We start from the raw sequence: 26,788 nt of genomic DNA on the forward strand, positions 1-26,788 counted from the left end.
ATATTGCATGCCAAATTATTTCCTACAAAATGTCATCAGAGGACAGAACAGTAGTATGGAGATCTACAGTGGTTCAAAAAGTATCCAGACTCTTAAGCTGCACTTAACATGTATAAATGTCATTGCATTAGATAAAATACAAAACAGTCACTCTAATAATCAGTTATTTTAGCTCTGGGTGTGCTGAAAATGAACTATGAAAAAGACCAAAATCTACACATTGATAAATTGAACATTTTATTTGTGGAAAAAACCAAGCAAATGCATCAATAGACATTTCTACTGGAAGCAAGGGATATGATGAAGAAGCATCTAAAAGCAAAGTCGTGCACATGCCAGAAGTCTGTTGAATGCTAGCTTTGTATTAGCTATAGACAAGGAGCAGTGATCAATTAAAAAAAATGAAATTAATGAGCTCCACACAATTTTTTCAATAACAGTAAGGAGCAAGGAAACAAAACGAGGAGAAAAATAGATTCTTGCTTACAAAATTAAAACTTCTTATGCAAAAGGAAACTGTAAAGGCATTTTTACAAGACATTGACAAAATTTAAGAAACCAGGACTATACAGGTACACGGTAATTTCACAATGTTAACGCTAAAGCATATGCAAACAAGCATTCTATATTTGGGTTTCTGACAAACAAAGCTAAAAAAAAAAGTAACCATCTTTACACAGTAAATTAAGGTTACTAGTCGTACACAAGAACAGAGCTGCTTGCGCGTAAAAACTCCATTGTCATTCATAGCCGTTACGTTGGCTTTTACACCATTTGAATTATACATAAGCACGGTTTAATTTCAGCAATTGTTCTTCTCCTCAAATGTAAATAAATTAAACACAATTCATTGTTCTTTTTTTTCTTTACAGTTTTACAAAATTCAGGTAACTGTTTCTGACAGCGGATAAGGCAAGTGAAAAAATGGCTATATTCATACAATTTTACGAAACATTGCGTTATGCTATACATTGCACATTTGATGACGTTTGGGGTTAAAATGTAGTAAAATCTCAGTAATCAGAATAATGCAGAATAATTAACACCCCATTGATTTGTGATTTGTCAAACATCTCCCATTCTGGTTATTACTTTGCATACTTGTAAGAAAAAGAAGATTTTACGAAGTGTCAATCTTGCACTGATCTAATTGGAATTGGATCAATACAACTTAAATGCTTTGTATCCAACAATCAATACCGGTTTGGTTGGTTAACATCACAAATATATAAAGAAGACACATGGTTACCCTCGACAAAAACAACAACCCAGTGAAGTCTTCATTTATACATAATGCTTTAGTCTGTCTACTTCTGTTAACAAAAACAGTAACCTATTCAAAGCGTTAAAGTTGCCAGCCAATAATAATGTCCATTTATCTCTTCTTTTCAAAACAACACAATGGCTTAAAAGCACAATTTGTGGAAGGGAAAAACAGCTTGATGGGAGTTCACTGTAATAATTCTATGCTGTTACAGAATTAACACGCAGTACAGTGACAAAAGTCCGTTTCGTCTTTACAGACTTGACATGAATTTCTATGAATTTACAAGTATACAAATCTTCTGCATATATCAAGAGGACAAGAATTACACATTTGAAATGGATTATATTAGACTTTATTAAAATGTTATATCACACATATGGTAATTACATTTTGAATTATTCATTTGTCTAGCATGTCATCAATATCAAATTCCTTTGGTCCTTCAATAAATAAAACTCATATCATATACACATACTTTGTACAAGTTTAATACACTTCAAAAGGGAAGATGTGCTGACCTTGAGATTTGTGGGACTACCTGCTAGACATCTTGCGTTAATGGGGAGCGGGAATATTGTATGAAATCATGCTTGCATCAACTTATTGTGACACAAATAAAAAAATGTTATTACTGAATGCTTGCGAGTAGGGGTGCGCAATAAATATTGTACGATAATTAATGCGCATCTCGTCAGTAAAGCCGGTTCTCTAATCAGCGGTAAATTCCATCAGGTGTGCGATTTCACATAGAGCAGCTGTTACTTCAAGGAGTCATTGTTAACGGATTAGCTGCGCAAATCCACGTTTATTATCATCGTTTATTCGCGCATCTTCTCAGTTAACAATGGCTCCATGAAGTAACAGCTGCTCTATGTGAAATCACGCACCTGAGGGAGTTTACTGCTGATTAGAGAACCGATGAGATGCGCATTAATTATCGTACGATATTTATCGCGCACCCTTACTTGCGAGATTTCCCATGCATTCAGTGACAGTTCACGTTCAGCACAATATCACTTATTTCTAGAGTTGGGATTGTTTTAGTAAATACTGCACTGCTTACCATCATCTAAGTTTCTGTAGATTATGGGAAAAAAAACTTCAAAAGTTTGTATTCAGATAAAAACAAGGCAGAGTAAAACCCTAAGATTAAAATCTGTATCTTTCGATCAAAAATACCTATAAAACAAAAGTAGTTCTTCAAAATTAAAGGCCTACAGACCTTTTAGTGTTTTTAAAATACATCATATGTAGACCATAAAGGACAACAAAAGCCAAGGATGTTAAGCCAAGTGAGTGTTGAGAAAGCTCAATTCACCTCAGAACGATCAAATCCATAGCTCACATCAAGCTTGCAATGTCTCCTTGCAGTTTGTGAATGGCAGATGTTTTCTCCATAATACGCCAGATGCAAAACACCATACGTTCAGTATGTTGACGAAACCAGATCTCAGGACCGTCAGTGCACAAATGTCCAGATCAGTTGCAAAAAGGAAAAAAAAAAAATCCCAAAACAAAGCAACAGAAGAATGCAGCCTGACACCAGGACACAAATATTTCCACTGTTTCCAGGAGCAGAGGGATCTGTTTCTATGGTGTGAAATCATTTCACAGTGTATCTAGCACCATTGTGAGAAGTTTCTCGGGAATCTTCAGAAAAATCATTTCAGCACTGAAGGGGAGCTGTTGGCTACTTTAGCTGAGAAAAACGGTCCATCCGAAAAAAAAAAAAGGGTACAAAGATGCAACATAATAAATTAGAGCAATAATGGTCCAAAATAGTTAAAATGTTGGTGGTTATTGTGCACCACAGACATTTACATATATATATTTTTTTAAACAAAAAAATGTTGATTCGGCTGCACATCCACTTACAAATATAAAACAATACATACAAGAGTGGGATGTCTCCAGGGAGGGAAAATCCATGGTCCGCCATGGTTGCACCATTCACAAAAATGTTGTGTATGTTGTATGTTGAGTGTGTGTGGGTACAAGGACCTTAGATCCCTGTTTCAGTGATAGAAATGAATACGAGTTGACTCAGGGCAAAGAGAGGGGAAAGTGGAGGCAAAGTACATCCCTGCTGTCTGGACAGCGTCCGAGGTGCTCAGAATGACTCATCGTGCCCGACCGAGAGGTCTCCCTTTGGTGTTGAAGCACGGGATGAGCCCTTGTCCATGCTCTCGGAGCCAGAGCTCTGGTGCTGCTGTTCAGAGCCGGTGCTGGAGGTCACTGTGGAGGACGAGGTGGAGGAGGAGCGGGTCTTCTCCTTAAAGTCTGTTATGATCACGGTGACGTTCCCCACGGTGATGGCCAGCTGCTGGGCTGTGCTCCTGTCAATGTTCTTCAGCTTGGGCCTGCAGGTTAGGAGATAGGGAGAGAGTGAGAGAAATATTCAGGAGGGTAATGTGACAAAGAACGCAAAAAAAAAAAAAAAAAAAAGATAATGGCTTTATATTTGTGGCTTCAATTTATCAAATGAAGATACAATTCCTGTTTCATGTCTTCTTTGCAAATTTTCTGCAAATAAAAACATTACAGATTCTCTCTGGTCACGTCCATAACAAACAATTCTATGGTTGGATAATGGGGGGCAGGTCCAGCATTTCACCTTCCACAGTATTTGCATGATTTTGATATTAAAAGCTGAAAAGGACAGGGGTATGGCCGTTGCACAAAAGTAACTAACATGAGTAACATTTAGGAATAACATTTCCTTAACACGGTTTAGTATTCAAAAATTTGAGGTGAAAAGAAACGTTTTTCCCAAACATCAGAATCTAAGAACGCAGGCAAAGATTAACCATGATCAACAAGATTAACATTGAACAGCATTAATAAATTCATACGTTACATATTACCCAAACTGACACAAATGTACACAAAAAGCCCACCTCAAAATCAGTCAAAAAATGGAGACATATTTCCAGGGTTGTGTGCATGGCAAAAGCACAAAGCTAAATTTCATTGATTGGCATTAGCCTTAGTTGTTAGTATGCCACCAAGACAATGTGACACAGTGAGCTCTGCTGGCAGAAGCAGACAGAAACTGAACGGTGGGACGGCAGCCAACAGGGCGTGTGTGGGAGTAAAACTGTGCTGCTCATTTGAGATCAGCCCACGACTCGCTCATTCAGACAGAAAGAGAGACATGCAGACAGAGAGAGAAAGGCATTTGTGAAATCAGAGCACTTTCTGCAGTGACTTTCGTCATTGCTGTCTGCCAGCTTTGTTCACTCTCAGTGTGACGTACAACACATTCTCAAGCAAGACCTTCAAAAGCAGTTATTATTATTGCAATACCATTACTCTGGCTTTTAAATGACTGCATCAAGCATCTTTATAAATCTGTATGAAAGTGACTAGTGCTAATAGAAATAATAACCAGCACCTGAACAGCACCCTCAAAATGACTAATTAAACCACAGAAAGCTATACTCTCAGTTGTTTTCTGTAACAAAATTAATGCTGGCAAATTTGTTGTTGTAGTCTGGATCCCTGTGGAGTAGGGAGCCAACATGAATGATCCACAAGTCCAAAACGCTACAAGGATTAAGGCCTGTTCAAACCAAGGATGATAACTATAAAGAGAAGGATAAAGATATAGTTCCAAACATTGTTGAGTCCACACAGAGACAATTTATAAGAGACATTCCACTTCCTCAATCCTCAATACAACTATCTAAATGAATGGGTATAGAGTCAGAACTGCACTTTCACTGGTGCACATGTGCATACAATCGCCATCTTTGCCGTTACGGGTTTTCCTTATATTATAAGGAAAACCCGTAACGGCAAAGATGGCGCTTGTATGCACATGTCCCGCCCCTCCCGCTGGAAAGCCAATCATCTGCTCTTAACAGTCAAGCTGGGAAACATTTAAGCCTATCGTCTGGTTCTACTGATGTATGCGCACAGTTGAGGAACTCTTGCGCATGCGTAGAAAAAGTATAACCTGTGGGGAAAATGGCGTTTTAAACCTTATTTTGGGGCAAAGTAATCAAAAATTTTCAGCAATTTTTATCATATTTTACTGCTGTTTCTATACATGTAGTTTTTATGTCCCGGTGACCAGTGAAAGTGCAGTTCTGACTCTATGCCCATTCATTTAGATAGGAGCCTGGTCTTGTTAGTCTGAAATAGCTGCCCGGAGGCGATGCCAAGATGATGGCCGAGTGGCACGACTTGCCTAAAAGGACTTTGGTCCACACCACAGCTATATCGATAAAGGCACAGATGAACAATATCGTTGGAATCACTTTCAGAATGATTTTTTCCAGCTGATAAATGATAAAAACATTGCAGCGGCACTAAGTGTAAATAGCTATAGATTCTAGATTCAATATTAACTTATTGAGTGTAAATTGTAATTTTACCCAATACTTTATTTTCAACTTTTTGAATATATTCTTCATTTTCATTGAAAATAAATGCTTTTCTGATATGATTTGAAATTTGAAAAGGGAGAAAAAAAGTTTGCCAAAAGGCAGATTTGAACCCAGATCGACCGCATCAAAATGAATACGTCACACATTTTACCATCTGTGCCACTGGAGTTGATGAATATCGGTTGACTTTTGCAGTGTTGGTGGGCGGGGTTAGTGCAGATAGCTTCAACCAACAAGGCGGGCTCTTTGCACTTAGTGTAAATAGACACTCCGTAAAAACACTGACACCCAATTAGAATCAATCCTGCTATAATGAGCTTGAGAATTTAAAACAGCAGATTATTATCCTTATTCTTTGATAAATAGAAAATTCAAAAGAGCAGCATTTATTTGAAACAAATTATTTGTGCAATTATAAATGTCTGTGCTGTCATTTTTGATCAAATTAAAGTGTTCTTGTTGAATAAAAGTATTTAAGAATTTATACTGACTACAAACATTTGAAACTGTAATGTACATGTTACACTAATTTGATAAACTATTAGTAGAGAGCAGGAATGTGTAAAAATAAATTATTTTGGTTGACTGGTAGGCAAGTCGGTATGTAGGTATTAAGTAGGAAGGAAGAATGAAAGAGTGAAAGAACAAGGGAGTAAAAGAAAGTGAGCAAAAGAGTAAAAATAGATAAATACATTAGAAAATATGAATTTACAATACCAGCCTTTCTACAGCATTAGCCAAGAACAGCCTCAATTCAACTTGATGGGAATTTAACAAATATGATTTCATTTTATACATCTTGTGTTGTGCAACACACACTAAACAACTTTACAGTCGACAGGTTTTTTCAGGATTTTTCTCAACAGTGAGAAAGAGACAGTGCGGATTTGTCATTACAGAATGCATACAAAGATAAAGGTGAGATACCTGGAGATGTGGGAGTTCTTGGTCTTGGTTGTGGATTTGCCGGACTGAATGCTGTTGCGTTCACTGGGTGGGCTTTGATGGCTGTCTGACTTGGGTCTGTAAAGAGAAACTTTTTTGGTTACAAATGCCATAAAGCAGAACATCTGAATTTCTCACATTCTTATTGGTGACTAACATACTTGTTCTTTTTGCTGTTGGGTTTCTTGATGACGGCTGGGGTGATTTCTTTCTCTCGGTCCTTCTTCTCTTTGTCAGGCTGCTCCTTCTCACTCTTGTCCATGTCCGTGTGTTCGCTGTCATGCGGATTTCTATCAGGACGCTCCCCCTCGGCCCGATCTTTCTCAGGCCTCTCAGGCTTTTCCTTCTTGTCTTTCTTTGGTGGAGGAGGAATGGCGTACTGCTGGGCCACCTGCTGTGCCACCAGCTGGGAGTTTATCCGGGGTTTTCTGTGGGGCGAACCGAGTTAATAGTCAGTACCAGAGCAGCACTAACTCCACTGAAACAAGTAAACTCTTCACTTAACCGCAGAGTCTGGAGATTATGGAGTAGAAATGCAATATCTTAAGTCTGAAGTAATGTAATGTATCCTTTTTAAATTAATGTTCTGTTCTGCAAAACAATGCATTTACAGTAATGCAGAAATCTATGGTGAAATGCACTCAGCAAGGATACACGTTAAAATACAAAATTTTCTGAAAGTATAGCCATGTTTCTTCAAATTATCCATGTCAACAGAACATTAGAGTGATCAAAATGCATGCTTTTAATAAACCACTAAAAACTGACTGAAAGAGAAAGAGGCTCTTTTGCTTAGAGCAAACTTACAGAATTGTATTACGTTTAACTAGATATTCATTCATCTAGAACAGATAAATAATCACTAAACAACTGGAAAAGGTAAGAAAACTAACCTTGTTTATTTGTTTTTGAAAAAAATACTGGATGACATACTATTCATGAATCAAAATCTATGTCAGATCACAGCAAAGTTTCTAACTAGTGGTCAAGTCTTCATTCAAATGCACTCAAATTGTCATATCAAGCACCTCTCACTGGAATAATGTACAGTACTAAAACACGTCTGCTCTTCATCACACATCTACATGTAATCCACCTCAGCCAGTGTTTACACAAAACCATTTTAAAGCACAGATTCTCTGGATTGTTGTGAGGGCATTAAGACATACCTAGCCAGATAAAGCCCTCTGGAAGCATTTCAGGGACTAAACCCCTTTCACTGGTCTCCTGAATGTGATGACAACCCATCGCCAGCTGTGTGGGACTGCTGAATGTGTAATCTCATTACTCTACTCCTTTAATAAATGACTGTGAGGATCATAGGGTGGGACATTTGCAGCATGACAGGGACTAATCAGATTAGTTAGAAGGTTTGGCCTCATTTGCCACAAACCAGAAAGAAAGCGGTTTTCAATCCAATAGACCTCTGAAACAAACAAGCCGAGCCCCATCAAAACTCGCATAGAGGGGGAAAAGTTTACTCAAATGGTCAAAAACATCATTATTATTAGCGTTTTACACTCACAGGCTGTCATAAAAAGCCATAAAAACAGTCAATATGACTTGATCTCAAGTATTACGTAAGCAATACGATAGCTTTGTGTGCGGATCAGACCCAACTATAAGCCGTTTACTGAAATCATATATTTATATCAGGTATTTACTTATTTTCGGATAACCTTTATGCATTTAAAAGTTCAAACTTGTCGATTTCATGATACACATGAAAAATATTTTTTAATATAGCTGTGTTCTACAAGAAAATACTATCAGTTTTTCAACTTCAAAATATCACGTTTAATTAAACTGTTAGATGCCCTTTCTTTTTGTAATTATTTCACTCGCAATTTCTGAGTGTAAACTGACCCTTCGCCCAGGAGATTGATTGACAGTGCTATAACTAGTAAAGAGGAAGAGATGATCGTTCCACGTGATGCTTGTACTGAGGTCTGAGGTAAGTCTTGTCTGTCAATTTCCTCTTTGCTCCGCAATGTATTTTTCACTGCGTGAGAACTTGGTGTGTGGCGTGAGAGCTTGTCGGACATAGAAACAGTCTTAAGATGGCAGGTCTTTGTGACGGGTCAACTGTTTTTTTTTTTTTTCTCAGTGTCTGAACTTTATTTACAAAAAGCACAAACCTGAAACAAAGGCTGAGAAGAAACTTCACAATATATTCATCTATTCTCATATGCACCATAAACACACCATTTACCAGTTACAAAGTGATGTATAAGAACCTTTACTAATAGTATCTATGTCGCTGAAGAAATCTTTCTTGTGCTTCTGTGCTCACACACACATTCTATAATGGTTGCGCGCTGGAGTCTCTCTCTCCTCAGTGTGGTGTGGAGTTAATTAAAAGCCGAGGGGCTGTGTCTGAGATCTGAGGCAGAGCACCACGCAGCCTCAGCCAGCTCACGTTCCTCAAGCATAATGGCCAACATCTGGCAGCAGCTGGGGGTAACACAGGATTTCGATCATAGGGGAAGAGCCAAAGCCCACGAGTGTTTTTGCTTTGTCTAAACATTTAGACTTGGGAGTCCTCTTCACCTCAATATTTCAGATCAATCACAGTTGTGAATGTTTAGCGGTTTAGATTGCGGTTAGACTTCTAAAACTCACGAATGAAAGATAAAGGCCAGACACATGATCTATACAAGTGCACAAACATGCTTGGCCAATGCATTGCACTGTGCCATTGTGTGTACTTAACCACTGAAAATAAGGCTGAGAATGCAATGAAAGTCATGCTCTTACATTTTGGAAAGTGATGACAAAGCACAGCCTTTGTCGCAACAGGTTGTCACTAGAATCATGTCATGTTGTACCTGGCTACCAGCGTAAGTGGTCACAGAATAAAAAAAAATCAGAATACAGTTGGAAGTACTGATTGAAGCCGCTCTAGTGATCTCAAGACCCATTGGTCCTGCTGATGCCCTTCTACTCAAAACCAATAGATGACCCAGCTGTCTACTGGAGGTTTTAAGAAAACTTGTGGCCCTTAGATAGCGATGGTTCTTTCACTCCCTATGACTGATGGGATACAGCCGCCTTTCTCAAAGAGACCGGCCAAAGTGAAGCCAATCTATCCCTCATAATGGGGAATCATGTTCATGAGGCCAGCACAACTACAATCAATACAACCTCTGTGAGAAATCTAGATGAGCTTCAGGGCCCGCTGGCAAAAGATACTGCACAGCATCTTTCAGAGCATGTGGGAATAGTATGTGTTGGGTCTGTGCTGGTCAAGGCAAGAAAAACAAAGATCAGGAACTATCACACTGCAGAATAACAGAGGAAAAGTAAACAATTTAAAAAGTGGAAATATACATGGTTAAATTTATGCTATTCGGGCAACATTTCCAATCCAGAAGATGAAAAAAAATCATGCCATGAGTGGTAATAGAGAATTAAGCCACGAGAGGTCATGCATTAAAGTGTTTTTCCCCCCATGGTTTTGCCATGAAGTACTGTCTAAAATGCTCTTTACCATGATAAGAAATTACCATAATGAAAAGCTTATCATGGCTTACTGCTTTCATTAAGGGCAAAAAGAGTGATGTTAATTTAATAAATTATATAAATAGTATTATATCAATAATTATATATATATATATATATATATATATATATATATATTTTTTTTTTTCTCTTAATATTTATTAATTAGGTGTCTGATGGATGTCACAGATATCTGCCAGTATCTATGAATTAACTATTCTGGCAACACATTTATTAGCTAGTTAACAACTGTATAGATCTTAATCAGGTTAGACACCATACTGAATATAATGTGGATGTAAAGGGGTTTGTCAGGGATGGACCTACAGTCTTTACAATGACATGCACTGTGTAAAAGTCCTAAGTCACATAACTTTCACAACTCCCAACTTTGAAACTGTTTTATGGAGTTTTTGTCTACTGAAATATTTCAGAAAGACATTTCGTCACCAGAACTTTCTATATGTTGTCAACCAACAGTAAAAACAAATCCATTGAACGGACTGTATTTTAATCCTACACGGTCTCATTTTCATTCCTGTCAAAAATAATAAAGTTGTTATCCCGACTAAGGCCTACGAGAATCATCAGTTCATCACACACCAGTGCTGAAAGCCACAGACATCCGTCCATCACCTGTAGTACCTTGAGCGCTGTTGGAATTCGCTCTAATCCAGACCAGAGATTTGTCAAAAGCACACACTCCTCCACTTAACAGGGACTTGGCTTAGTTTAACTTTCAGAGGGGGATCCAAAAATCCCTTCTAACTTGAGGTTAGCCCTGGAGTCTAGCGCCGGACAGGCCCGTGATTGATTTGATTAACCTCCCCTCAGTGGAGATTTGTATCAAGGGCAGTACAGCAAGACAGAAACAGGCCGAGCGGTTGAGCTACGACTCATTGCCAGCTGTAACTCAGCCACGAGAGCTCACTGGCATGTGAGGCCTGCTGTCAACACTCCCTAAGCACGACAAAAACCACACAATGCATTATTTACTGATCGACACATGACCGCCTCATCCCAACCTCGTCCTGTTGACTGGTTCTCGTGTATGAACACAGGTGGCATCCCTCCAGTGGAACAGCACACAGTTTGAGATGGACACTGACCAAACTCACATTACCGAACAGACGATGCCAAGTCGAGGGAAACCTAAATGAAGCTGGTGAGACAGGCCATTGTGGTTGTTTTGGAAAACCATATTACTCTTACTATGGATCAATCAGGGCATATGTCACATTTAATTTGGCTTGAATGAAAATAAGGCTGTGAGGGACAATGCACTGTTGTATGCTTCGGTTTCCATCATTTAGAAAGCACAGGGAACACGTGCTGTGAAAATTACACATTAAGACAAATATTGCAAGCTACTGAATGGATGGCATCTCTCTCCCTCACAGGCTTATTTTCATTTGCATCAAAATAAATGATGCATATTTTTCCAGTATAGTATACTGTACAAAGTACATTTAAACATAGAACACCCAGATGACCTACATTTGACAAAATATGCAGTTCAATATAGAACACTGTACAATACTGTATCCCACATTGCAGTGCAATGCACTTGACTTGCCTTGTCCTGCCATGTAACTGCCATTTGACCATGAAACTGATAGAAACATCATGATTTAGCCAACAACATCTCCTTGATTCATTTAATCTAGTTCTTAGCCTAATAATTTATACAAAAATTTATTTAAAATGTGAAATATTCATTTTCCAGTAGATAAATTAATTATGCCACTTGCATTAATTATGTAGTAAACCGCGAGTATGGTGCTAGTATTCCATTCCAATCATAGTCCTCATGCTCAACCGGCCCTCGACAGAAACCAACACGAGTAAAAGGGAAACTTCAACTTCAAGATTAAACCAAGTGAAAATGCATGGGTCATTAGAAGTCAGAAACCCTTCACAACATTCTCGCTGCAAAATATCCAGGCTCAGTTGCAACCAGCCCCTTAAGCCAAAATAATTTGTTTTATTTAAAACTAAAGGTTATCATGTAGGGTTTTCTTTGCTTAAATGTTTTTTTGGAACCAGCTATTGCCCTTTCTGCTGAATATTCAAGAATGTGTTACTCAGATGTAATCGTATTTCCAAACTAAACCTTGATTACATGATATAATTGATCATTTTCTAAATGTAGGAGTGCGCAAAAACAAGCCTTGGTCTGAAAAGTAATTAATAACACCGCACATGGAGGCTCTTTAATTCCTGGAGCAGTTGGCATTTCCATGAGACTCCAGTCTAGGCTTCAGTTACACAAATGTTAGCGGTGCAGTAAATTACAGTGGCGTTAAATAAAACAGATTGCTTGTAGAAGCAAGACAGAATGAGAGAACGCTCCAGTGAAGAGAGGCTACAAAAAAAGTGCTCAATTAACACAGCTCTCCATTTCAAGTGCAGCATAACCAGGCAATCACTGTCAGTGACTCTTACAAGCTATGGGGGCACAAAGTGGCCTGGAGAGAGGACAATCGGGTCAATGGGATACATATCTGCTACTTATGTATGGCTGTACAGGCAGACTACAATCTAAAGAGCAATCTGTTGTCATTTAAAAGACAAGTCTATTTAAACTGAACCCAGACTCTATACTGAGCCTATGGATTTAATTAATCTCAGATGGAGGACTCTGAATGTAAAAAATGCAAAGCACTCATATTTGTCCGAAAAATTCTATACATTTTTTCGACATTTCCTGACAGCATTCGTGAGATTCTCCACTAGATTTAACATCATTCACCTCTTACATCATGGCAAAGGCGACAGTTATGAGCAGTGACAGTTCGCAGAGTGCCTTGATCCTCTGGCGTAGCAGCATTATGTGTCTTGCTGGTGGGGGATGATGAAGCTGCCATGTGTGCGTGTGTTGAACAAGCTCTGGGACCGGGCTCCCATAAGCCATTCTACTAAGCGATTAATGGCTTTGTGCCTGTTGTACAGAACGGAGATAGCGAAGCGAGCACCTAGAGAACAGGCCCTGGGTTCTTGTTCTGTCGCTCTCGACTGGGTGGAGGACATTAAACATTCATCTCCACCTTCTGGAAGGATTCTGCCCTCTCTCTTCCCTGAGGAAATTGCTCCCTGGGGAGAAGATTTCAGCTGTGGTGAAAAATCTAGCCATGATATCTAACTGCTCTCCTTAGACATGGACGTGAACTGCAATATGAAAACGCAGCAGTTAGCTGAGTGCATAGTGTATAAAATAAAAAGCACCAAATAGTGAAACAAATGCAATCTGTGGGATATTTTATTTTAGCAGAAAGCAGAAAAGTATTGATCACCCCTCAGGAGGTCAAACTAAATAGTTTGTAAATTTAATTTTCTATTAATTTCATACATTAATACAATTTCTAAGCAATGTTTAAAAATAAAAAAATGTCACAAACTGTTTAATAGACATCAAAATGAATATTAACAAAATTAAATTAAAAAAGAAAAAAAGAAAAAGAAAGATATTTGCAAGTAACAGGGCTTTTTCCTCAACACAATCAAGGGATTTGTTCCTCCAGTGTCATTTAAAAAAAATATGACTAGCATTTTGGATTTGGAAATGGGGCACAGCTTCTGTGTGGGCCTGTCTAGAAGTAGCAAAAAAAAAAAAGAGCGATAAAAAGAACTTTTTTTTGTCTAAACATCTCTTTCTCTTTTTGATCCATCCAAGAGAAGACTTCCTGTGTTGTCTGACCTTTCACCAAAGGAAACCGCACTATTGCCCTCATCACTCACACTGCAAACCCAGGTGTAATGTTTGTGTTTAGCCCACATAAGGATCTATCTATCAGCACAGGCTTGTCATGTTTCTTTTCACATAACGGCCTTAAAGAGTGATCCTTTTTCTATCCAATTCTCTCCCTTGAGTGCTGCCTTGCCTCTGACCTGTATAATTACAGCTCACTTTTCGATTCAGTATGAATGAGTTAAAGTCTGTGCAATGTGCACCCTTTTCAACACAACAATTTATTGAATATTTATGTCTAGACTAGTCTGCTCTGCTAAATTAATAAGGGGAAATGCAACAATGAAGCACTTTTTGTTAAGCGCTCAAATAGAAAACCACGCTGTGGCGCTGAACTACTCCTTTGTGATTGACTTCTTGCACTGAGAGAAAAACCAAGAAAACTGCATTAAAAAGAAAATAAGTGTGAAAATTTTGAAAATGTTATTTAAAAAAAATCATATTTGGAGGCTGGATTTGTTTGCAGATGTTGCTTGATTTGATATTTTGCATGTGATTTAAAGTGACCATGTTTTCCAGAAGACCATGCTGTTGTAAAATAAAAGCTTCACATGAAGCGTTCCCTTGCAATCACCTTCATACGTTATCTGTGAATCCATGCCCTCACTGCTCTGAAGAATTTCAATATGTCATAGAAAAACACATCAGCAAGCAATAAAGCAAGCGGAATAATCCTCTTAGCACTAACATCTATTTACAACCAGAGCTGCAGATTGGAAAGGCTGTATATTTCCTCTGGCAAAAGCAGATTCCAGCTTATATCACGACGAGCTGTCAGTCACGTCGGGCTTCTATTGTCTGCCTTACCATCTTCATCAGCGCTCGGCTTCGCAGACTACCGTGAGTCAGCGCTCCTCAATCGAAACAACTTCAGTTCCTACTCAGTTAGCTGATTAAGTGTGGTCACCGAACGTCACTGACTGTGGTTACGTGATATGCATGAGTCAGGCAAACGGCAGCCTCCTCTGCTCCACTGACTGAATGACATGTGGCGGACGAGGAGGAGGAAGACAGAGAGAGTTGAATGAGGGTGAGCCCAGTGCTTCCCTGCACTGGGTAATGATGTGCTCCATTCTGCCTTCCCTCTGAGAGGCTCTTGGCTGAGTGAGCACATCCCAACAGAGCCGTCCATCAAACTCAGCATGCAGTGGCCCACAACCCCCTCCTCACAGCACACACACGTACAACACGCACACTCACATTCATTCACTCTCTCCATTCTTTTGGTTCCTTTTTTATCTCCTCCCTGTTGCCTTGGCATCTACCTCCCTTCAGAATCACATGGCCAGCAATTTCTCTCGTTAAATCACTTTCAGGCCAATTTCAGCCCACTCAAACAGACACACACACACACACACACACACACACACACGGTTCAAACTCAATACGAAGCATCAACCAGGGTAGGGAGGATGGGGTTCAGTGGCAGGGCTCGACAATAAGAACTGCCCAATGGCTCCGGGCCCAGTGTGAAAGATGCATAGGACAGTTTACAAATTTGTCACTGGCCGATCGGGCCACTGCTGTATCGTAACAAAAGTTTATCATTTGCATGTCTTTTTAAGCCTTACCAATAAAAAAATTCTAGAGATTTTAAAACATTCAAGCAAGACAACTCTACTCGGTACAACCATGGAAATGCAAACAGAGCTTGAATGGACGAATGCAAAAGTTTGCCAAAATATCCTTATTGGCCAGTAACTTTGTAACTTTAACAATGATTCATCTCCATTTAATTTAAACAGTGGAGTACAGATGCACTTGTCAACTGGCCATTTTTTGTTTTATTTCAATAGATCTCTGTTCCAGATTTGCACAAAAGCATACAATAATTTTTCAAAATGTGATTTGTGTGGAAATTTTACAATGTCTGTAAATAGCCTTTAACAGAGGGCAGTAGGGCTGTGCGATTAATCGAAATCATGATTTGAGACGTTGCAATTTGCTAATCGCAAAAGCCTGCAATGTGGACGCGATATTACACTGTTCCAGAGCATATGCATGACTGTCAGCCTTCAGTGACAGTCTTACTAACCAATAGAGTGAGTTTACCTCCGTTCTCCCCAATCAGCTCTGCTCTAGCCAACTGTGTAAGCTCACCATTATAATAATAATAATAATAATAATAATATAAAAAAAGGTCAGGTCAATAGTTAGGCAAATTAAAAAAAATAATAATAATAAACGTTATGTAACTTAAGCTTTGAAAAGACAGACAACGAACAAAAAGGAATTTACAAGAACTGTATTGCAATGTATATCAAGAGCATCTCTTATTGCATCCCTTATCTGTTATAAATGTATAAATATATAGTACATTATAAATGTGCCATAAAAAAAAAACATCACTGGTGTGCATCTTGAGACAAAACAATGACACTAACATATTTTAAATTATGTCAGTGTAAGTTTATTTCAGTTAAAAGTTTAAGTAAGTTAAACTTTCAGTAAGTTTATTTTAGTGGGGGAAGTCGTGGCCTAATGGTTAGAGGGTTGGACTCCCAGTCGAAGGGTTGTAGGTTCTAGCCTGGGGCCGGACAGAATTGTAGGTGGGGGGAGTGCATGTACAGTTCTCTCTCCACCTTCAATACCACGACTTAGGTGCCCTTGAGCAAGGCATCGAACCCCCAACTGCTCCCCCGGCGCCGCAGCATAAATGGCTGCCCACTGCTCCGGGTGTGTGCTCACAGTGTGTGTGTGTGTGTGTGTTCACTGCTCTGTGTGTGTGCATTTCGGATGGGTTAAATGCAGAGCACAAATTTTGAGTATGGGTCACCATACTTGGCTGAATGTCACTTCACTCACTTCACTTAAAACAGTCCACACATGCATTTTAGTCTGGGACAAGGCTTAAGCCTTTTCAGAAACTGGGGGGAAGCAGTTTTTGCTGTGGTATCGAAATTAGAATCTAGAATTCTTTAATACAATTAATATCTAAAATGTTGGTGTCATATAGACTGTTTCATCGGGCGCACGCGCCTGGACGTAAGTTAACTTCCGGTCTGTGTTATATCGGTCTGGCTGCGGTGCCATCTACAAACGCAGTTAAAGCCAAGGTGATGAGTAGACTGAAGTTGGGCTCAGGTGGTTGTGCTGCGGGATGTGCTTCCCATACATTTATTTATTTTTGGAGACTCGACACAATTTTAAAACTGATCGATTTTCAAAAAGGCTTCGTTAAATAAACATGAGTGACGTAACATTACGTAACGTACTGCACGTTTAATAATAATAATAATTCCTTACATTTATGTTTAAAAATCAAAACTAGGCACAGTTGTTTTTATATCGCTGTATTTCTGAAGTAGGACTTGCATGTTATATGCCTGATAAAGCAGCGTATGAGCGTACCAGCTCTGCTTTGTTTACAGCTGTTACTGGGGAAACCTGTATTTCTCGCGCTTTATGTCTATGCTTTTAAACATCTCCTGCTGGCAAATAATGAATTAGCATTTTCATTAAGTCCGCCTGATCCACGCAGCAAACATATTTTGTTTGTTATCAAAAAATATCTACTCTAGAGGGACTTGACTGTTGTTATTGATTCTATTTGGTGTCTACCGGAAGTTAAGTTAGGTCCACAAAAGTGCTCACGCGCATTAACGTTTGTTTATGTTGATGCCGTTGAAACTAGGGATGTCAACGATTAATCGATGATCGATTAATTGTCGATAAGAGATGCAATCGATTAAGGCTGTCGATGGTCGGTTAACCGATTCAATGTTGGGCTGCGTGCGGCTCATGCGCACTCAACACGTGTGAGCGGCTGTGAGTGACGGTGACGATATATAAAAGCATCATCATTCATTCACAATGTACAAATTAAGCTTTTAATGTGATTTAAACTTTAAAGTACATTAAAATAGAAACAACATAAAAGTTCTTCAACATTAAATGCAATAGAAATGTAGTTACTAATCATTTCATCAGATAACTGTTTTATATCGTGCGCTTTGCAGGGCTGCGGGGCACAGTGACAGGACAGGTAGTCTATTCATTCCTACAACTTGTTAATTCATTCCTACGAATTATTAATGTGGCAATTGTCCATGTTTCATTAATTTTGTTCCCTAAATAACCCATGATTTAAGTGAAATAAGGGAACAAATTAATAAATCGAACGAATTCTTAATTCATGAAATCTTTAATTTCCCTTCCCATGTTTACCACAGTAAGAGATGCAAAAACAGTTATTAAAAGCGAAAGATAATAAAATAAACCTGGGAAATTAGAGGGTTAGACTATGAAGATTTAGGAAAAGAAACAATGCCTAAATATACTGAATTTGTGGAAATTCGTGACCAACCGGCAAACCAGAACAAAGCCGCGTAAATGAAGACTTTGGGGTCCAAAAGCATGGTCGCGATCTAACATTTTCCAGTTAACCTATTATTCCTCTAATAAACAAAGCTTTTATACCACACTTGTCATAATCAGATCTTATCATTTCTAAATAAATAATTGCTGGATTCAAAACAGCGATTAATAGGCGCTGTGACCGACACATTCCTGGAGCATTCACTGCTGTCACTAAACGATGACGCCGAGCATCGTTCACAAGTTTCTGCATGGACCTGACTAGGGCACAGGTTCTAAGCCCTGGGACAAAATGGGATGCTTTAAGGAAAATGTATAGCCTACTAAGTAATAGGCCCAAAATAAAAATAACAATTTGTTTTCATGTTTTTTTTTTTTTTAAATCGGCTATACGAAATATATCCGACTTAAATAGGCTAATTAAGATTAACGGATTTAAAACAGAAGTGTGGGCGCGTTTTTGCTCATATGAAGAGGATCATCTTTTCCGTCTATATGCGAATGCGTGTTAAGTACAAGCCTAGTTTACATTATAAATAATAGTTTAACATTCAAATACATTGCGAATATGGAAACATTTTGATTTGTGCCGAATGAGACATGAGCAATAACCTCCAAATAAATCTAGCCAAAGCCGCGCTCGCTCATCCTCGTCTGCACGCATGCACTGTCACGATTTAATGCGCTGTATGCCGGATTTTTAAAAATCTGACATTTTCTAGGACAGAATCCAGCAGGATCAAATTAATGTGAGCAACTGTGTTTTGGTGCAGCAGCGCCGATGTAGTTCACTTAATGTGCAGCGCAGTCACACGCGCTCCACATTTCGGATAATTTTATACAATAATGTCAGTTGAAAACATTGCAATTGTGCTTTAAAATACAACAACGAGCACCACAAAACCATTTAAAGATGCGCGTTCAGCGTTCTCCGTGCGGGATTGGAAACTGTCAACAAAGTAAAATGACCTCAAAAGTATGGCACGCTCTCTTCATTTTATCAAATGATCATAATCGCATCTATTCATTTTATAATCCTGCTACTAGCATTTTATTCAGACTAAAACCTCTTTAATTCAAGTGAGAAAGCGTTTTGTGTGTGTGTGTGGCTTTTGCACATCCTGTCATACCGCTGACTGCGTGCCTGCAATAGACGCATTTTGCAGTATTATGGTTAACGATTAATCGATTAATTGATCGTTAATTTAAACGACGATCGATCATGGAAATAATCGAAATTTGACATCCCTAGTTGAAACCGTCTATAAGCTTTTTTATTATATAAGCTATTTAACTGGTGATCTCAGACTTTTGGATCTCATTTCATACAACTTCATAAAACTGCCAATTCCAAATAACACAATGGCCAAATATTGTTTGACATCAGCCTGGCAAATATATTAATAATCCACCACTATTCATTACCTCTATCTAAACTCTTAAAGATACAAAATCTCATCTGTGTATTCAGATCTCTTATTTTCACTGAAAGACAACTATTGTGCTAATACACTTAAATGTCTACAATCTCATTAAGAAGTTTGAAACACTCAGTTAACACACTAGTATAGATTAAAAGCTTATGCCTGTGGTATAAAGCAGGTCTAAATGCTGATAACTGTGGATACGAAAAGTGTGTCTAAATGCATTTGTTGATGCACGGAAGAATTTGACACAGTGTTAGCAGAGCCTGATTGTGTAATTTCATTATCCTCAACAATCTGCACCTAAGCAATGGCAGAGAAAATTACTAGATTGTAAATCTCTGCTTCAATTACACACACCGAATCTAAGCCATCCTTGTTGATTTCACAAATCAATAGTGTCAAGACAATATTATGTTTTTCCAAGCAGAAAAAAGGCACTTAAAACCTCAATTTCCAATCGAATCAGGAAAGAACCAGAACATCTTAACAGATCTATGACTTTTTGTGCTGTGACATACTTAATAATCAATCTGCTTGCTCAATGTGCCTCCCTGTACATGACACATGAGAGAGACAGTCAACAACTGAAACTTGTTGAACATGCAATGTTAAGACATCTCACAATTTAGATTCAATTTCGATTCAGTGACCATTCAGAAAATAATTCAACAAGGTAAAAGCTTTGGTGAGTTAAAGAGACTAGATGTCAAATTCAATGAAAAGATTCTGTAAAAAAGCCATAGTAAAATATTTGGTCAGACCAATCAATATTCGAAATACGATAAGTGGCAGGTCTCCAACCTTTAATTCAGTGTAAATTAATACATCAGAATGACTTTAAACTATGGTAATCAGTATGTCTTGTTTTCTGTAGATCAACTACTGAGTATGTGATGCACTAAGTGAACACATATATGCCCTTTAAATATAAAAGTACACAGGCTGCTAACATTTTGTCCTGTGTAAGCTCTCAATAAACAGAATGTTTTATAATTTAATAATCTAATGCAGACCAGTTCAGAACCGCAAAGGAATTGCAATGCATCTGTGAATTGATTTTCCCCAGCACTATTGCTGAGTGTGTTAAAATATAAAAAGCTTAATAAGAAAACTGGACAAAACACCAAGGAGAAACTGAGAGGGAAATCTAAGAGAGCAAAATCAGTTCTTTAAGTAAACTCTATTGTGAAGGCGCACAACTCTCATTCACTTTGCTTTTTACCCTCACATGCAAAGAGAGAGACCGAGCGATAGTGTCTTATATAACATGCAGAATTGACAAGCTATATGTAAACAATATTCTTTATTGTTTTTTTCCTGTCAAAATACTTCAGCTTTTAAGAACTGCCGGGTTCTCTGGTAGTGGGCAGAAATAATGCGAAAATGACAATCTCATTGGCGAGTGCTCGCCTATTATCGTCCCTGTTTTGAGCAAATCAATTTAAAAGAATGCACACAACCTGATTAATATTCATAAATCCAGCAGCTCATTAATCCTTATTGCGTTTTATATTGTTCTTATAGGTGGAATTCATATCATTATTATTTTTATTATTTTATTTATTATAATTTTTTTACAGATAAAAACAGAAAGGCCAAAAAAGCACCAGCACTAAGTTTAGTTAAAATGGTTAATATGCATTCATATATATGGTTACCAAGTTTTAAGTCAAATTACTAAAGTTCTATCATTAAATGATACTTGATTATCATAATATCATATTATAATGCTTGACTGATGTTAAGTGTACTTTCAGATATTTAATAAGCTGTGCCATTTTACAAACATATGTGTATGTGTTTGTAAAATAAAATACAAATAATATAAATATATAATATAAATATCCATATATAGTACATCAGTCTGGCGAGTAAACAAACAAAATAAATGTACTAACCAATGGTGATTTAATTGCCTGTGTGTCTGTAGAGGGTTGTGTGGCTTTGCATTTGATTATAAAAAAAACTACTTGGACACTTGTTTAAAGGAGGAAAAACTTTGGCTGGAACCTGGCAGGGAGCTTCAGGGTTAGTAAAAGTACACTCGCTCTAAAGATCAAGGTAACAAAGGCCAAATGGCAGTCCCCCCTGATCCGGCACATCAATCAACTTAAGAATCCCCTAATGGATTCTTCCCTCTAACCTGTGGGTGACTGATATGCATCTTGGAACACAGAAACCACAGAATCTGATACTGAAACTAAGGTGTCGTATTCTTCACTCCTGTTCCAATGTAATATTAAAACATGAAGCTTTAAGATCTGTAAGCAATGCTGCTTGAGGAAATTTGATTTTGACGGGCTCAGAGACCGCACTTCTTACATATCATGGATAGGGCTGGGACAACGTGTCGAGGTCATTGATGACGTAGATGCAAAAAATACGTCGACGCAAGATATGTGCATCGATTCGTCGACCTGTTTTTATTTCTCTAAAAAAACGTTTGCAAAACGTTTACCTTATGTGCGCTGAATATACGCGATGGTCGGATCAACATTCTGTCCTACGTTATATAACCAATCCAGAGTTTTCCTGCATTGAGCTTTTTTTTTTGCCGGCTGTCAAAGCCTTATTTAATCGGTGAGTGATGTAGAATGACAGGGCGCGTACGAGAGAGAGAGAGAGCACCGGCTGCGCGCGCACTCACAGTCTTCAAACAACACGAGCGCTTCTTGCTCTCTCTCTCCCTTGTGCATATTAATCAAAATCATTAAACACGATACAAAAAGGGCGAAACACCAAAGTTTCACATGGAGCATTCTGAGATTTTTTTTTTCTCCATGACAGGCTGCTGGCTCCCAGTGTTAATTTATTTTATTTTTTTGGAAAAGCACTCTCTGTATTAGCTTAAAGCCCTCAAGTTTACATTGGTTACTGTATTCCTTCAATTGCTCTAAAGTATTTCGGGTGAACATTTTTATTGAATGTTAGACATCAAGTTGTTGTTATTTTCATCTGAAAGTACTTTTTTCAGTAAGCTAGGCCCTATGTGTTCAGTGAGCTTGTTTCAGTAAGCTATGTGTTTTCAAGGCTTCAAGGTTTTATTGAATGCTATCTCTATAGAAGTGCAAAGTAATGCATTCTTAGTCAGTCTTTTATTTTGTAATTTTAAGACCAATAAACATATATTGCAATGTTAAGGAATTCATGTTTTTTTCATTCAGATACGTAAATCAACATGTATAAATTGTTAGTATTCAATTAATGGGGAGATAATCGAAATTGAATCGGTCTGAAAATGAATCGTTAGATTAATCGATGCATCGAAAAAATAATCGTTTATTATACTCTGCCAGGTTGACAGTAGCATGACCCTAGATAACCTCTACTGCCATGGAAACAAACACTGAATGAGTCTATGAAGTGTGCAGCTGCTGTGTGTAAAAAAAAAAAAAAAAGTGAGAGACATGCCCTCCGGCAAAAATGTCATCCAAATCATACAATCCTGCAAGTTGCGGATACACGAGCATGAAAGCAACAACACATATAATTCATTCAACACCTAATTAGCACAATGTCAAGCATCAAATTGCCCAGTCCACAAGTAAACACCCAAACCTTTATGAGATCTGTTAGGGAGTCAATTGGGCAAAAGAGACTCTTGTGCTTAATTAACATTTTTCCCAAAAAGTTGTCTTTAATTATCATTACAAAAGTCCACAGAGGCCAAGTTCACGCGGCATGAAAACAATCGATCAGCTCTAATCCAATGTGCTCAGTAATCAGATTAATCATGATGGTGCCTTCAACAGACCTTCTTTACATGACAAAAAACATTTACTGCTAATCTACAAACATCCTTGCACAGGGGGTTGCTGCATTCTTTGAACTCCAAAGACCAACAAAGATGACATAATTGGTGAGTGGAATGTGTTATCACACCGCAAAGACCCATTCATTGAGGGGAAACAGAGATAAAAGGTGCTGAGATGGGAGCATAAACCACTGCACACTTGTATGGGAGCGCATCTTTTCTCCGTGAGTGCCCCACGCTCCCTCCTGTGCACCACTGGAATACATCAAACATGGACAAGATGGATAATTAGTCCTCATTACAAAGGGAGTCAGGCTTCTTACATCAGCAAACAATCGCATCCATCAGAGCTTGACAGTGTAGATCAAACAGAGACAGAGCAGCTCTCATCACCAATATCGTGTGTTTTCTATTTAGTAGACTGATAGAAGCTGGACTGCTGCCAGTGAAAGTGAGACGAGGGGTTTCCGTCCCGACATGCATGGTATCTTTTTTTTTTTTGTCATTACCACAAACGTTACACGCCTGCTTTCTCCGAACAGATCCATGAGCTGTGCTCGGTTTCGAAGGGAATAAACGCACTAATCGTTATTGACAAATACGCCCTGTCTGAATTCTCCTAACAACTCTATCTTTCCCTCAAATGTCAGAAAAGCACTGGATGTAAAAGAGAAAATGAATTACTGTGTGCAGTCACATATTACTCATCAGTTCACACCACATCAGTCAGCTAATGAGAAGTGTTGGCGGGTTCACACATTAAAAAAAAAAAAAAAAAAAAAAGTGCAGTGCAGCCCAGACAGACGTAGAACATAAGTAACCGAGGATACACAGCTACACTCGCTTACAGGAATATGACCACAATGGCATTTCAGGCAAACCGAACACAGTCATTTGCTGATTTAATCAATGGTTCTCAATCCTGGTTCTTGAGTACCCCAGCACTCCACACTTATTTAACATATTTAAAATGCTATTGACATATTTCCCATGCAATATATTAGGCAAAACACAGTACAGTCATAAAAATAAAAAAAGGATTTTCAAGCCAATGCCATTTAAGAATTAATTTTGGTTCCCCAAAAAAAACCTTACAGCGAGCAAATGCGACGAATGTCAAGAAAATTAAAAAAATTCAAAGAACCTTTCTTACAATGGAAGCCTTCCATGAATGTTAAAGCTTTTCCATAGTTCCCAATAAAGAACCTTTATTTTTTAAAATCTACAACAGAATGAAATGTAGGCCTAATACTGATACTGAAGTGTGCAGCCAGTAGGCAGTTGAATATCCCATGAACAGCTCAAAACCTTTTAAATGGCAAAATGGCAGAGAACTGTAAGCCAGGAAGTGATAAAGTGCTGTAGGTATCATTAAAGTTGTTCCTCATCGTTACATTACGTTCTTGGGAGCGAAGGATGCATCTGTGCTGCTTTTAAAAACCAACCAGACATTCTAAATAAGGGGTCAAATAAGGGTGACCTCCAAAACGTAGAGTCTTCCAGGACAAAGAATGAGAACCGCATGATTAAATGAGCTTCGTGAGTACACCCAGACGTGTTAGTGACAGCTTCTAACTGAACAGCACAAACATGAGAGCAATGCAATCATCCAATTAGACAAACCAGAAAGACAACATTAACGTTGGTTTCTTTGCTTTAGCTAAACAGATATTACAAATGGGCAGCATGTTACTTTAATTCTTAAAACAAGCAGAAACTATTTCACTTGCAGGCCTGTTACAACATAAATGTCACATTTAGAAGAATTTCTGACACCTGATTGACATTTAAAGGTTTTAACCAGGTTAAAATGCCAAAAAACCCCAAGAAAATGTGTTTCCTGATCTGAATCTGAACAGCAAATGTATCTATAAAAGCTTGACAGCATAAAAACACACCCAGGCATTAAATGCCTTTGATCAAACCCAACAAATGCCATCCATGGCATTTAATGTGAAATCTGACTGGAGCCATCACTGCAGCAGTGCAATAAATAGCAAGCATGCATCTGCAGGCATGCATGATCATGGAGCTGCAGTCCAAGCATCTGCAGGCAAATCCAATGCAATAAATTGTGTCCAAGCTAATGCAGAACAAAGAAAGTTTGCCTGCCACTGCAATGACTGCACAGGCTGGCTGCCACACTCAATCTAGTGCCAGTCATCAGACTGAATAAATGACATTTAACTTGGAGGAGAAGAATGACGTTTCTCTGAATCTTAAAGAGCAAATCAAGAAGTAAAGCATCGACATCAGCTGCATCAGTGATGAGATCAGGATTGTAATGCTGCAGAAGTCCAGTGTAAATGCCCATACCTGGTAGACGTGCCCTTCCGTACATCACAGATGCTGCATTTGAAGGCTTCGGCACTGTTTCTGAAAGTGCACACGCTACAGTCCCAAAATCCGTCGTCCGCTGTCGGTTTGGCTTGTCTTTTCGGTCTTAAATAAAAACAACAAAAAGCCCAAATTATTAAGGTCAACTTACATGCTGTCCCCCTAACATCCTAACTTACACCTTGACTTAAGCTGTCTCGAACGCATTTAACATAACCTAAGTGGCACAGAAAAGTGACAGAAAATCCGAGCCATGACGTGCGAGGACGGTTTATTAGAACCGGAAAATACTGGAAATTCACGCTAACCAGCCACTGTTATTCTTTACTGCTCCCAGTCACCGGGCTTAACAGATATAATAATACACTTTAAGGTTCTAGATTGGTGTCCGTTGGCACTGCAGCTAGCGTTAGCCAGTGAGCTAAAGATATCGCGTCGGTAAACGCCGTGAAATTGAATGTCACAAACCGTCCATTTAACAGTGAACTTCGATTAAAAACCCCTTCCGAAGAGGCCAGTCGTATCCCGTAGGAAGACAATTTCTTTGTCTGAGTGGCACTGAGTCGTGTTGAGAGTCCTCTGTGAAGAAGAGAAAGCCGCCATAGCTGCGCTTGTTTCTGAGAGAAAGGAGAAACACTCCTCGAGAAAAGCATCCGAATATCCACCGAGCGAAAAAACAAACCAGCCGCGCGGACACCAAAATCGCCTCGGAAACTACCGTCTGTTGACGCTTTCTTACCTGGTTGGGCTCTTTTTGTCGCCCATGGTGGAAAACAGACTCTCAGAAGACCGAAAGGGGCTCAGTAATTAACAATAATTATGTGTGAATGCCCGCGCGAGTGTGTACGTGTGTGTATGGTGGATCCACACAGAGAGAAGCGCTTGCAGGCAGACTCGCCTTCCCCCGACTGACTGACTGACTCTAGGCAGGGCGAAGAGACTGCGGACCCCGTGACTGCGCCGCCCAATCACCGCTGTCGTCGGATTAAAAGTCTCGCCAGAAATAATCGGCACGGATAGAGTGATAGTACTACACTACTCTCCGATTGCCAAACGTAATTAGGCTGTGTGCATGTCGAGCTGAGAGAAAGCAGTTGTGAA

At 38.7% G+C, this 26,788-nt stretch overlaps 1 protein-coding gene across 2 annotated transcripts; it reads right to left on the reverse strand.

Annotated features, from left to right (window-relative positions):
* Nucleotides 1-224: 224 nt before the first annotated feature.
* Nucleotides 225-26,788, reverse strand: LOC128015854 (RING1 and YY1-binding protein B). 2 transcript variants are annotated; one of them, XM_052600065.1, is made up of 5 exons: nt 26,427-26,788; nt 25,667-25,792; nt 6,765-7,031; nt 6,586-6,681; nt 225-3,627 (listed from the first exon to the last, which is right to left on the reverse strand). In XM_052600065.1, the coding sequence occupies exons 1-5, from the start codon at nt 26,450-26,452 to the stop codon at nt 3,378-3,380; spliced, it is 765 nt and encodes a 254-aa protein (XP_052456025.1). In that variant the 5' UTR covers nt 26,453-26,788; the 3' UTR covers nt 225-3,377. The 2 variants fall into 2 exon arrangements, with proteins under 2 accessions (XP_052456025.1, XP_052456024.1); XM_052600064.1 differs by lacking the exon at nt 26,427-26,788 and adding an exon at nt 26,156-26,366.

The sequence above is a fragment of the Carassius gibelio genome, chromosome A6 (genome assembly GCF_023724105.1).
Source record: "Carassius gibelio isolate Cgi1373 ecotype wild population from Czech Republic chromosome A6, carGib1.2-hapl.c, whole genome shotgun sequence".
NCBI classification, from domain to species: domain Eukaryota; kingdom Metazoa; phylum Chordata; class Actinopteri; order Cypriniformes; family Cyprinidae; genus Carassius; species Carassius gibelio.